The 10,695-nt window shown below is 43.4% G+C and overlaps 1 protein-coding gene across 5 annotated transcripts in view; it reads left to right on the top strand.

Annotated features, from left to right (window-relative positions):
• Positions 1-10,695, top strand: part of LOC107267619 (neurogenic protein mastermind) — a 130,543-nt gene that overhangs the window by 62,116 nt on the left and 57,732 nt on the right. For 2 of the 5 annotated variants that reach the window (XM_025084980.1, XM_025084979.1), the window contains exon 1: positions 8,846-10,093. The exons of the other annotated variants lie outside the window; for them this stretch is intronic. In XM_025084980.1, coding sequence (XP_024940748.1) covers positions 10,085-10,093 — 9 coding nt within the window. In that variant the 5' untranslated portion in view covers positions 8,846-10,084. Of the gene's footprint in view, positions 1-8,845; positions 10,094-10,695 lie in introns of those variants that run through there. 5 annotated transcript variants of the gene reach the window in all.

Raw genomic sequence — 10,695 nt, 5'->3', positions numbered from 1 at the left:
GGGTGGACTGGTAGTAAAGCGATTCCTATAGGGCTCTGGCGAATGTTCTTACGCCACTGGGATCGATATCCCGGGAGGCCAAACAGTAAACAGCCGGTTGGTCAGGATAGCGTTGGTAGTGGGGTTTGCCGTGGGGTTGAATAGTGCTGGAGGTATCTACCTTCGACTACCTACCAACCTACCGACGCGAGGGATGAAAGGATGGATGGGGCAGAAAGGAGCCCAGGAGTAGCTAGAGAGCAGAAGGGGTGTTTCAGGCTGGTGGGGATCGGATCTCTAGCTGGGAGCCTCTCCGATGGTATCACGTGGGACCGAGAGAGAGGGAGGGAGCGAAATGGAGGTTGGGTCGCGTCAGGTTGGGTTGGGTTAGGCTTGGTTGGAATGGTGTAGGGTGACTAGCGTCAAAGTAGTCGTCGCATTTCAAGGGAGAAGGACCGTCCTCCTGTGGGAGACGTCGCTAATGCGTGTGGACGGCGCGTCATTGCGCAAGGACCTGGCCTGTCGTTGACCCTTCATTGCTTGGTCCGGTCTTGCTGGACTTGAATGATTTTTTCGGATAAAATTGGCATACCACAGCGTCCAATGGGGTTTTTTTTTTTTAATGTTGGCGGGTTTTTTTTTTTTTTTGGTGACGTTTGACGATCTGCGGAAGTCGATAAATCCGAAGGCACCTATCAGGAGGATCCGGAGAATGAGGAAAATGTCCCTGGGGAAACGTCGGTCTTAGGAGCACCTCTTCTCGGAGGGTGTAGAAAGTTAGGGGTGGAAAGGCGACCAGGACGCAGTGTAGTGGGCAGAGTATGGATTTCTCGTAAGACGGTGGAAAAGCAGAGGAAGGCCGGAAGTGAACGAGAGTGGCGAGGGGGTGGAAGGGGGGTGGCGATGGTGAAGGGGGATGAAGGTGAAAAGCGGCTCTGAAATATATTCGTTTTCTACTACCCTGTCGGGGTCCCTTGGTTGCCCGAGGGTGAAGGAATCTCGCGCGATGGTAAGGTTAGTTCAGAAACGAGTTGGCTGCCGATCCTGGTCTTACTATATAGTGACGGTAGCAGCGACTACGAGGGGCTTGGGGGTGGGGAGGTGGGGTTGGATGCCGTTGGGGATGCTGATGACTGGAACGAACCGGTGATGAAAAGAGGGATGATAATCTTCGCACATTCGCAGAGACGAGAATGACAGAAGGGTGGAAGTTTGTTTGAGTGTCGTTCCAAGGGATGGCGCCACTACTTATTAACCCCTCAGCACTCAACAGGGATCTCGTGAAATTGCGAGCCACTCCGTAAAACAAAAAAAAAAAACAAAAAAATCAGTCTCCACCATCCCTTAGAAGCAGCCGTGAAAACCGCTTGAAAAAAAATAATAACTCAAAAACTTTTCAGTAACTGTCAATCATCCACGTGATCAACCATTTCCGTAATTCGCCCACGTGCGCAGTCCACGTGCATGCTCCAAAAATTGTCACTCCAACCCCCAACGTCAGAGACAGAGACTCCCGTCCGGGGATGATAAATCCCAAAGATAAACCCAATAGTAAATGAATGCCGGGGTCAAGCGAGGGTCAGAATCTATCCGTATATAAAAATGCTTCCACTAAGGGATGAGAATGAAAATGAGGATAAGGTTGGGGCATTGCAGAAGAGGTAAGCTGAGCAGCTTGAATGCTTGAGCGTTCAAGAGGGCGGAGAGGTAGAAGATGCAGAGTCGATTGCGTGGGAGGGTTGACGAGGGAGTGCGGTAGAGACACAGATACTGAGAGTCACTGAGAAGGAATGGATAGGACTAGAGGGTGGGAGAGAGCGAGAGAGAGAGAGAGAGAAAGAATATATATTCAGTATGCCAGAACGACAGTCCGATAGAGAGAGTATGAGCATACGGCCTCGTAGATTCTACAGGAGAGGTAAAACGTACAGGACACGCCAATGGGTGCTGGTAGGTGACGGTGCTGCCGCCGGTATCGGTGGCGGCGGCCTAGGCAAGCCAAAAGAAGGGATGCGAATGCCGGCGGGTAAGTGGGGGGTTGGTAGATAGCTTTGAGAACAGGGGCTGGGTTGGCGTCGACTTACGGAATAAATTGAGACGACTTTGCCGCGTTGCCTACCTATACGTCTATACGTATATACTTGTATACATATACATACATATTATAGTCTATACGTTTCGCAGCCTCTTTCTTCCGTGTCGCCGATCTTACTTCTGTTGCGTCGAGAAGTAAACACGGCTACGCCACTGGCTGCACAAAGGGAATGCGGCCTGATCAGTGACTCTCAACTTGTAAGTCAGTTGCACGCGAATCGAAGTCTACATCCGCGTGCAGGATTTATAATACGACGTTGCTGCGACCTCTACGGAATGACAAGAAAATTACGTAACACTTAATACACAGTGTAAAATTTTAATAAATAAAAATTTAATTTGACAGGCCCCTTGTTCTTATCTCGACCAATTATAGTAATGGTATAAAGATTTGATACCTTGATTTACTGTTGACAGTGTTTAACTCGGTTCAACAAAAAATTAGTATTTCTACATTGTACTCGTAGACTGCTTGGGATATTTCCATGGGCTGTGTATACGTACAGACCGATAGGGTATCATGAGTACTTTCATACTGGACGCATTTACGAATCTTTTACGTAGCATTTAGAATTACTGATTAATGTAGTATATATATCGTTAGAGCCCTCAGGCCTGCAAGTCACGTTCAGTTTAATATCTATGCTCGTATCTTATTCTCGATCCTCGTTCATTTTCTCGCGCACTCTCTTCGCCTCGTTTTCTCTTTCCCTCCTCGCACTCATTCACTCCGGTTTCTCTGTGGCTACGGCAGCCACGAGTTTTCATAATGCTCGTTTCATATTTTCTGCTTCTCTCTGAGTCGTGGATCCTCTTTCCCTCTGTCTCTCTTTTTCTTTCTCGGTACACTCTTCTTGTATACTTTATACAGTGCAAATATATATATATATACACTATATACCTTATTCTCTCTATCTCCTTTCGGGCATCCCCTTCTGGCCCTTTAAACCGTCCCTCAGCCCCTCAACCCACCTCCCTCTATCTCCACACCTCCGCTTAATAATACACACCAGCCAGCCACCCGCTACTACAACGGCACCAGCAGCAGTATGGCATACCACTTTATTGATCTTCTTTCCCCGCTTCTACGGATTTCAACCCGAATTTTCCACCGCTTTATGCAAGGCATCCCCCTCCCCTGCCTGTCGATAATACTGCACCAGGACTTGCGATGAAAAATCTTCCGTTGTTCGGTAGCTCCGCCTCGTCCATGTCGTTTCAGCTGGCCGAAGAAAAAAAAAGGATTGGATCAAATCCAAATTTTGAATCGTCTCGATCGACGTATATCGTATGGGAAAAAAGTTTTTCTTTTTTATTTCCACGCGATTCCCACTGACATCCCACCCCCCCTTAGCTTTCTTTATCTTTTCCCTTTTGTCAACAACTCTCACTCTCGTTACCTTCTGGCTTTCGTTAACACGGTTTATTCCCAAACGACGCGCCCGACGCATTAATAATCGTCAGTCCGCCGAACTCGCGCAGCCACTGTAACATAAACACACTTGGTACGATGCACCTATAGTGCATAACGGTTCTGAGATATGTGACGAGTGTAGCGGCTACGGGCTTTGGTTTCTGCGGTCTGGTTTCTAGGATCAGCGACGGCGTTAACCGACCGCCGAGTGTAAACACTGTTGCTTTGCCTCCAACCGTCGATCCTCTGGTCTGGTATATTTCCCCCCCCCTCTCGCCCCACCCGCGCTCCAAGTAATCCGCCCCCCAACGTCCCCTCACCAATTCTCAGAAATTTTCAGGTCGCTACCGACCTCCTTCAGCCTTCTTCTGCCTTCCCACTACGCCTCTTTCGTCAACTTCCCTTTCCCTTCTTTCTCTCGCAGCCTTTAACAACAGGGCGCATCCTCAACGTTCCTTTAGTCCGCGCATCCCTACTTTTAAACACTCCCGGCAATGATTCACCGGCTGTGCGCTTCGAGTCTCTATTTTTCTCTTGGGACGCTTCTCTGTCTCTATGTATCTCTCTCTCTCTCTGTATACATTCCTCGCTTAAAGTTTTTCGTCTTTCTTATCGGAAAGTTCTTTTTTTTTTTTATTCTCTTGCTCGCTTTAATTCCTTATCTCTTTGAATGTGCATATTGTATATCTATTGGTACATGTAACGTTGTACAGAAGAGTCTGGGATTTTCTTGAACGGAACAAGATACCGTCGGTACTCCTACTTGTGTATACCGCAAGGTATAATATTGAGGAATTGGGTTGTCTCTATGGAACTACTGGCTGCGCCCGTGAAAGTTCGTTGCGGTGACGGGCAGCGCGACTTGCGGAAAAGTGGAGCAACAGATCGAGTAAAATTCGTTCTTGGTCGAAGGCTTTCTTGAGCATAGAAATTTTCTTGCTTTCTTTTCCGGTTGTTTTTATGATATATTTTTTTGCGAAATGTTTGTATTCCTGATTTTTGATGATTTTTTTTTTTCCATAGATTTGGTCGTTGCTGGTTTCTTGATAGTAGGAATGGCGTGGTGCGAGGGCATTCCTGGTATAATTATAGTTTCCACTTATTTCGCTCTGCGATACAAATTTGCTCGTTGGAGGGAGACGCTTGTGAGACGTCGGGACGCCGACACTCGAAAAAAGCGTCACGGTTAACACAATCCAAGCGTCTTGTTTCCCGCACGTTGTTTCTTGGTTCGCGCGACTCACTTTGCGGCCGTCCTTAAATAATTCGCTGGAAAGGTCGGTTTTCACTTTTTTCTTTTTTCTTTTTTTTTTTACCATATGCATACGAGGTCCCTGCACTCGCTGACTATATTCCTACGCCGTGAGCTCAATGAAACCATTGTACGTTTTTTAGGCTGTACCCTTGTGGACATCCTTAACGCGAAGCGTGTATGAAAACCGTATTAAAAAAAATGTAAAATTAATTTTCATACAAGGACAGATTATTAGAATTAAACTAGAATTAGGATTTTTTTTTCTCGTAATTTCGTTTCGTTCCAAAGTTTGTCTCTTGTAAATTGTGTCTGTTATAATATCGAGTTCGATCATTTTTATCGTATGCAATTTCGTCATATGTGATCTCATCACGTATGCCATTCCTCTGTTCTCCTTTCTACGTAGCCTCGAGGATATATCGAGTCTTCTCTTTGTTCGCTATGGAATTTGCTGATCCTGCGTTTTGCTTAGTTCCGATTACCTGCCGCCAGAGAGCGCCTAACTCGCAGACACTCGCGCCAGTCGAAAGATCGAAACGGTGTTTTGAATGAAAATTAATAAAATTTAGATCAACGTGAATTTTGGAACAGAAACTTTTTCGCGTATACACGGATTAAGGGCGGGTTTTTTTCTAAAATTGTTATTGCGCATGCGCAGTTTTATGTTTGCCAAGAAGTAGGGATACGCGTATATATAGCTATAGGAGACTTGAATATGTATTATTGGCGCGAAGCGTGAGTACAGTAGAGAATCAAGACGAGAAAGGAGAATGAAACGCGTCCCGACGCTTTCCTTGGTGAACTTCGCCATCCCCTAATTGTAAATAGCGTCCCGACGCCCTCGACGCTCTCCAGTCTTTCTCGCCTCTGCTAACGTTCACACTTTATTTTCTTACTTGTTTCTCACTCGGCCGTTGCAATTAATTGTTTATACAGTGAAGGCAAAATGACTTGGCGATGGAAATTTTGGAAAATTTATTTATTAGCTTTTTTAATATTTTTTTAACTTGAATATTTATCTAAATTTTTCTCACTGTATATATTAAGGGTATCAGTTTATTATTTCTATATCTTGCATATTTGTATTATTATCGTTCGAGTCAAATCGAGCCTGCTTGACGTTCTCGTCGCCGGATTCTATACTACGTTCGAGATAATAAAGGACGTAATGTTTGTAAACAGTGACAGATAATCAAAATCAAATCAAATAAATATCGTCGCAGTTCTTATACATGTCGAGTGGCTTAAGCCACCCGATAGGCGGGAATTGAAAATTGATAAGAAATGAATAATAGCGTTATACATATATATACATGCATTAATTGATAAGCTACGTAGAATTGGTGCATAATACAAAAAATGACATTCGTTTAGTACCCTGCGATGAAATATTGTATTTTTTTTTAAATCATCCTTTCTGCCAATTTTGACAGATGACAGCGCCCGTAATAATCGTCACTGTTAAAAGCCACGTGCGTATATGTATAACGTCCACGACAAATTGATTGGCAATAACTTCGACGATCTTCCATCCGTCGTCTACAGTTGGCAGTACTGGCCTTTACCTATTGCTATATAGTCGCAGTCGCGTAACTATCGCGTCTTTATGGCGCCTCGTTAGACTTTTAATTAAAATCTAGACACGCAAAGCTTCTACACATGCCGTCTACGTGACATCTATTAGCAAAGAACGGCATTGCCCAAGCTTATTGATTTGGTTTGATAAATTTTCATTTATTCTTTGATAAACGATTCTTTGCTATAGCATGGGTTTTTGGGTAGTTATTTAAAAAAAAAAAAAAATTAAAAAATGGTTCCATTGGATATTAAAACTAACAGAACGATTATATATCAGGATAATTTATAAATTTTATTAAATCATCCTATCTTTTGTTTTTTTTTTCAAAATTTATAATAGTATATATTATTATTATTATCGTCATCTATGAGATACAAAAGTTTCATTAATCATGGTCCAGTATAAGATTCTGTAGAATTCTGATGGCGACAGTAGTACTGGCCAGTGTTTGGTCAGCCACGAAGTCAGGAGCAGGGTTGCCAATCCTTTTGACATTGAAGTATTATCTTGGTGAAAATTCGAATTGGTAGAAAAAAAAAGTTGAGTATTTTCGATAGGTGTTAAGAAGAATGATCTTTCTAGTTCATTCATCTGAAAATGGATTTGGTGATAGATCTTTTAAGTAAAAGAAAATTCATGAAAACGAACGACGACCGACGTATCTCTTGATTCTGATAAATGATTGAATGACGATCAGATTTTGCTTCGACACTTTTTTTTTTTATTTATCGCTACTGTCACTTCGGCTATCTATTATTATTGTTTACAAATCAGCTGTCAGCTAGAATTTGCTGGTCGTCATGAAGTTGAAGCAGTGAATTTTGACGTCGTTATTCGTCATCAATCATGACGTCATAATAGGTTCGGGTATCCGTGTCATTAACGGGTAGTATCGATACTGTCAAATATAACGAATAAGTTAGGTAGGTTAAAGGCGAATTTTCATGAATAATTTTTTTTCTTTTTATAAATAAACCGCGTCGAAGTTAGCTTTTATTAAATATATAACATTCGTTCGACAGTAAGAATTGTTGGCTGCTCGTCTATCGCGCCTTAAGGATATCTCACATTAGTAACTCAATTCCGTCGCTCGCTTTAAACAGGCTATTAACTTCGGTTTCGGTTGACTAGAACGTCGTACGTATTTAACGAGTCGCTCTGTAAGAACTCGCCACAGTCCATAAATAACTGACGTATCCTATCAAGTACTGACCGAGCATATGTATGTACAGTCGCTTTATTTAAGGTAGCCTTAAGGGAGTCCAAGGACCACAAAATTTACTAGCGAAATAGACCAGTCCCTACAATATACATTTAACCCTCCAACAAAGCTGTGTAGGACGAGTAAAAAAATTGTTTTCAAAATTTTCTCCCTCTTTTCTCTGCATTAAATGATTCTATTGAAATCAATGCCAAAGCCACAGTTTTCTCTCAGTCATTCGCTGTCTCGTGGATGAGCTTGTCAGTTTCACGATTTTTAAATCGGCGCCCGCAGTTGAGAGCCACTGGGGGATTTGTAGTAAGTATAAGCACAGCGCTACAGATGCGTTCGCCGGCGGCTCGTCCGTTCGTCCTCGCGTCCCCCGAATCCCGGCGCACCGTGAAACCGTGATGACGCAACGGCCAAGTGTTGGTGGAGGTTTCGAGTGCGCGCGACATGTTGCAAATGCGCGTGTGTAAGCTCGTCGTGAACTGTGCGGGAGGCTTTAGGTCGCTGTCGTGACTCCACGCTCCTTGAAGACGGCTGTTTTATAACGAGGTTGATATTAAAAATCTTGTAATTTGGTCAGCCGAATAAATCATACAAAAAAGTAATTGCTAAAAAGTGATACAAATTTTGAATTTTTATTTACTCCTGTATCGCTGACATTTCTCGAGAAAGCGCACAAATATTCAAACATTTAAAGTGTTTAAGAAAAGTTATAAACATTCTGGAATTTCGTATAATAATAAGCAAACTTAACGCGAAGCTAATCGCGTAGTAGCTCCTATGAGTGACGTACGAGACTTTCCTTGCGATAAGGCCACTCCGCTTCTCATTTTGTCCTTATACTGTCGATATGCGTGAAAAGAAACACAACCGACCAATGATTCTCTAACTAGAATTAAAATTCTAACTAAGGCTGAGCGAACGAAGTTTCTGGCGACTTATATTTTTGTTACAATAAATAAATAAAATATTCAATTTAGCCGTCTCGGTGATTATAAGAAGGTAGGCCATTGTTGTTTTCCCGTAGAAAACCGATCCAGACCTAAAAACGTCGCGTCTTTGTATCGCTCGGTATAGCTCGAAAGAAACGTGCATATCTCGTCCGGCGCGTTGCCGTAAAATGAAGAGACGGTAGTAAACAGCTATCGAGACTATAGACGGCACTATGTCTATATACGTACTATACCAAGAATAAAGTATGTTGGGTTTGAAACTGTACCCATTGTCAGAGAGACGGCAACAAGCGAGCAGGCAGATGAGCTATCGGGTCGGGCCGAAGTGAGCGTTATACCTCCGCTATTTCGCTCTTCGGGTCTTTTCGTTCATCCTCGTGGGTGTTCGAGTGCGTGTGGAGACGAGCCGAGCATCGCCGAAGTCAGCCGATCGTCGGGACGGCCGATGCGACCTAGCGGAGTCGTGCCAGTGGCTGACGACTCCTCGGGCCGTCAGGATCTTGTTGGTTGGGATGGTGTTGTATCGCCCTTTCGTGTCAGCTTGTAACCACGTGCGCCGCGTGACAGCTGATAACGTTTCTAGTTGCGATATCGCATTGCGTGGATGCTGCGTGACAACGGAAAGTCTCTTTAACGGTATCGAAGTACAGTTTAATGGCTGCTTAAAGTCCGAACGATAAGTGTCAGTGAAGTGTAAAATTACCTTTTTGAAAAAAAAAAACTTTTTTTCCGAAAAACTCAACAAATCGCGCCTAACTTCGTAATCTGCGAACTAACTTGGCATTGAGCAGTTTTTTTTTCATAATTCTTCACTCAAGAATGGTACTTTTCCTTCGAATTGGAAGTTCGTGCGCACTCGGTACTCTTCGGGTGAATTAGTCGAGTTGACTGACGACGAAAGGAAGTCACGTCGAAAACAGTTTGTTATTGCACTCGGTGCGTACGGGTTGGTTCAGCTGATTCGTAAACATCGTTCTCGTTCATATCAGTCGAGTTGTGTGAGATTATTGAGAGCTTGTGTGATACATTATATATACACACAAATAAATAAGTGTACACTCAAGGAAGCGTGCGTGCGCGTGTGCTCACAGTGGAAAAAGGGAACAATTGCAACATACGTTAACAGAAGAAATCCGGAAAGTGACTGTTGTCTTCGCGTGAGTTCGTTGTAAAAGCAGAGACCAGCAACGTGAGGAAATTTTGAAAAAAAAAAAGAAAAAACTTTCCAGATGCCATCCATATCTTGAAGAGTTGCCGTTCGGTGTCTGTTATCAAAAAAGTAGCTTGTTGACGTAAATAATAAATGCAGGAATGCTTTCTTAACCGGGCGGTGCGTAACGAACGTCAACGTCATCCGGATGAAGCGCAGAGCGTCCGGAGGTGAATTCTCCGTAAGAAGCGGGACAAACAGTGAGATCAGAAACGTATTAGGAATCGAGTATATTAACAGTGTTTAGACCAACTATTCGTTCCTTTCTCCATTAATAAATTCAAACACCGATGGTCACCTGAAGATGGGAGCGTGTAAAATTATGAAGAGGATTGAAATTCATGAAAATCGTCAGATTCCATTGGACAGTCTGAAAATGTTGATAAGCAAATGTCAAAGGTAAAGAAAAAAAAAAAAAAAAAAAAAAAAAAAAAAAAAAAAAAAAAAAAAAAAAAAAAAAAAAAAAAAAAGAAGTGATCTCGAAAGATTTAAGACCCTATCTAAATAAGCTATGATAAGACGGCAGTCTTTCTTGTCATAAAAACAATGTCAGATCCAAGTGACGTAACCGTCGTTGAATGATCTCGAAGTCTGATAATGAAATATTTATAAATATATATCACAGTGAATATCGGTAAATATTCCCTACCCTTATCGCGACCAAGGGCGGTAATTCGGATCCTGGACTTTGACTGCTGCTTCTTCTGATCGGTGATCCTCCAGGAAATACTTCGTCTTCCTCGTCCAGATTGGCTTCATCCCCCTCTGGGACAAGTGCCAGTACCACTTATATCTCGAGGAATACGGCAAGCGGCATTAAGGAATTGAGATCGACGGTCCCAATGCAGTGGAGGGGTTGACAGGAGTCTGTGGGTGGGAGTAATGATAGCGAGGAGGGGGTAAAAAGACACGAGAAGATTTCTGGGCACGCGCGCTCCACCTGCCGGCGTGTAGTGGCACGCGCCATCCACAACCTCCTCCCCCCCCCCCACCCCCCACCC

This window comes from Cephus cinctus, unplaced genomic scaffold, assembly GCF_000341935.2.
Source record: "Cephus cinctus unplaced genomic scaffold, Ccin1 Ccin1_scaffold0422, whole genome shotgun sequence".
NCBI lineage: Eukaryota > Metazoa > Arthropoda > Insecta > Hymenoptera > Cephidae > Cephus > Cephus cinctus.
The sequence above is the reverse complement of the archived record's forward strand: the minus strand, read 5'-3'. Positions and strand labels throughout refer to the sequence as shown.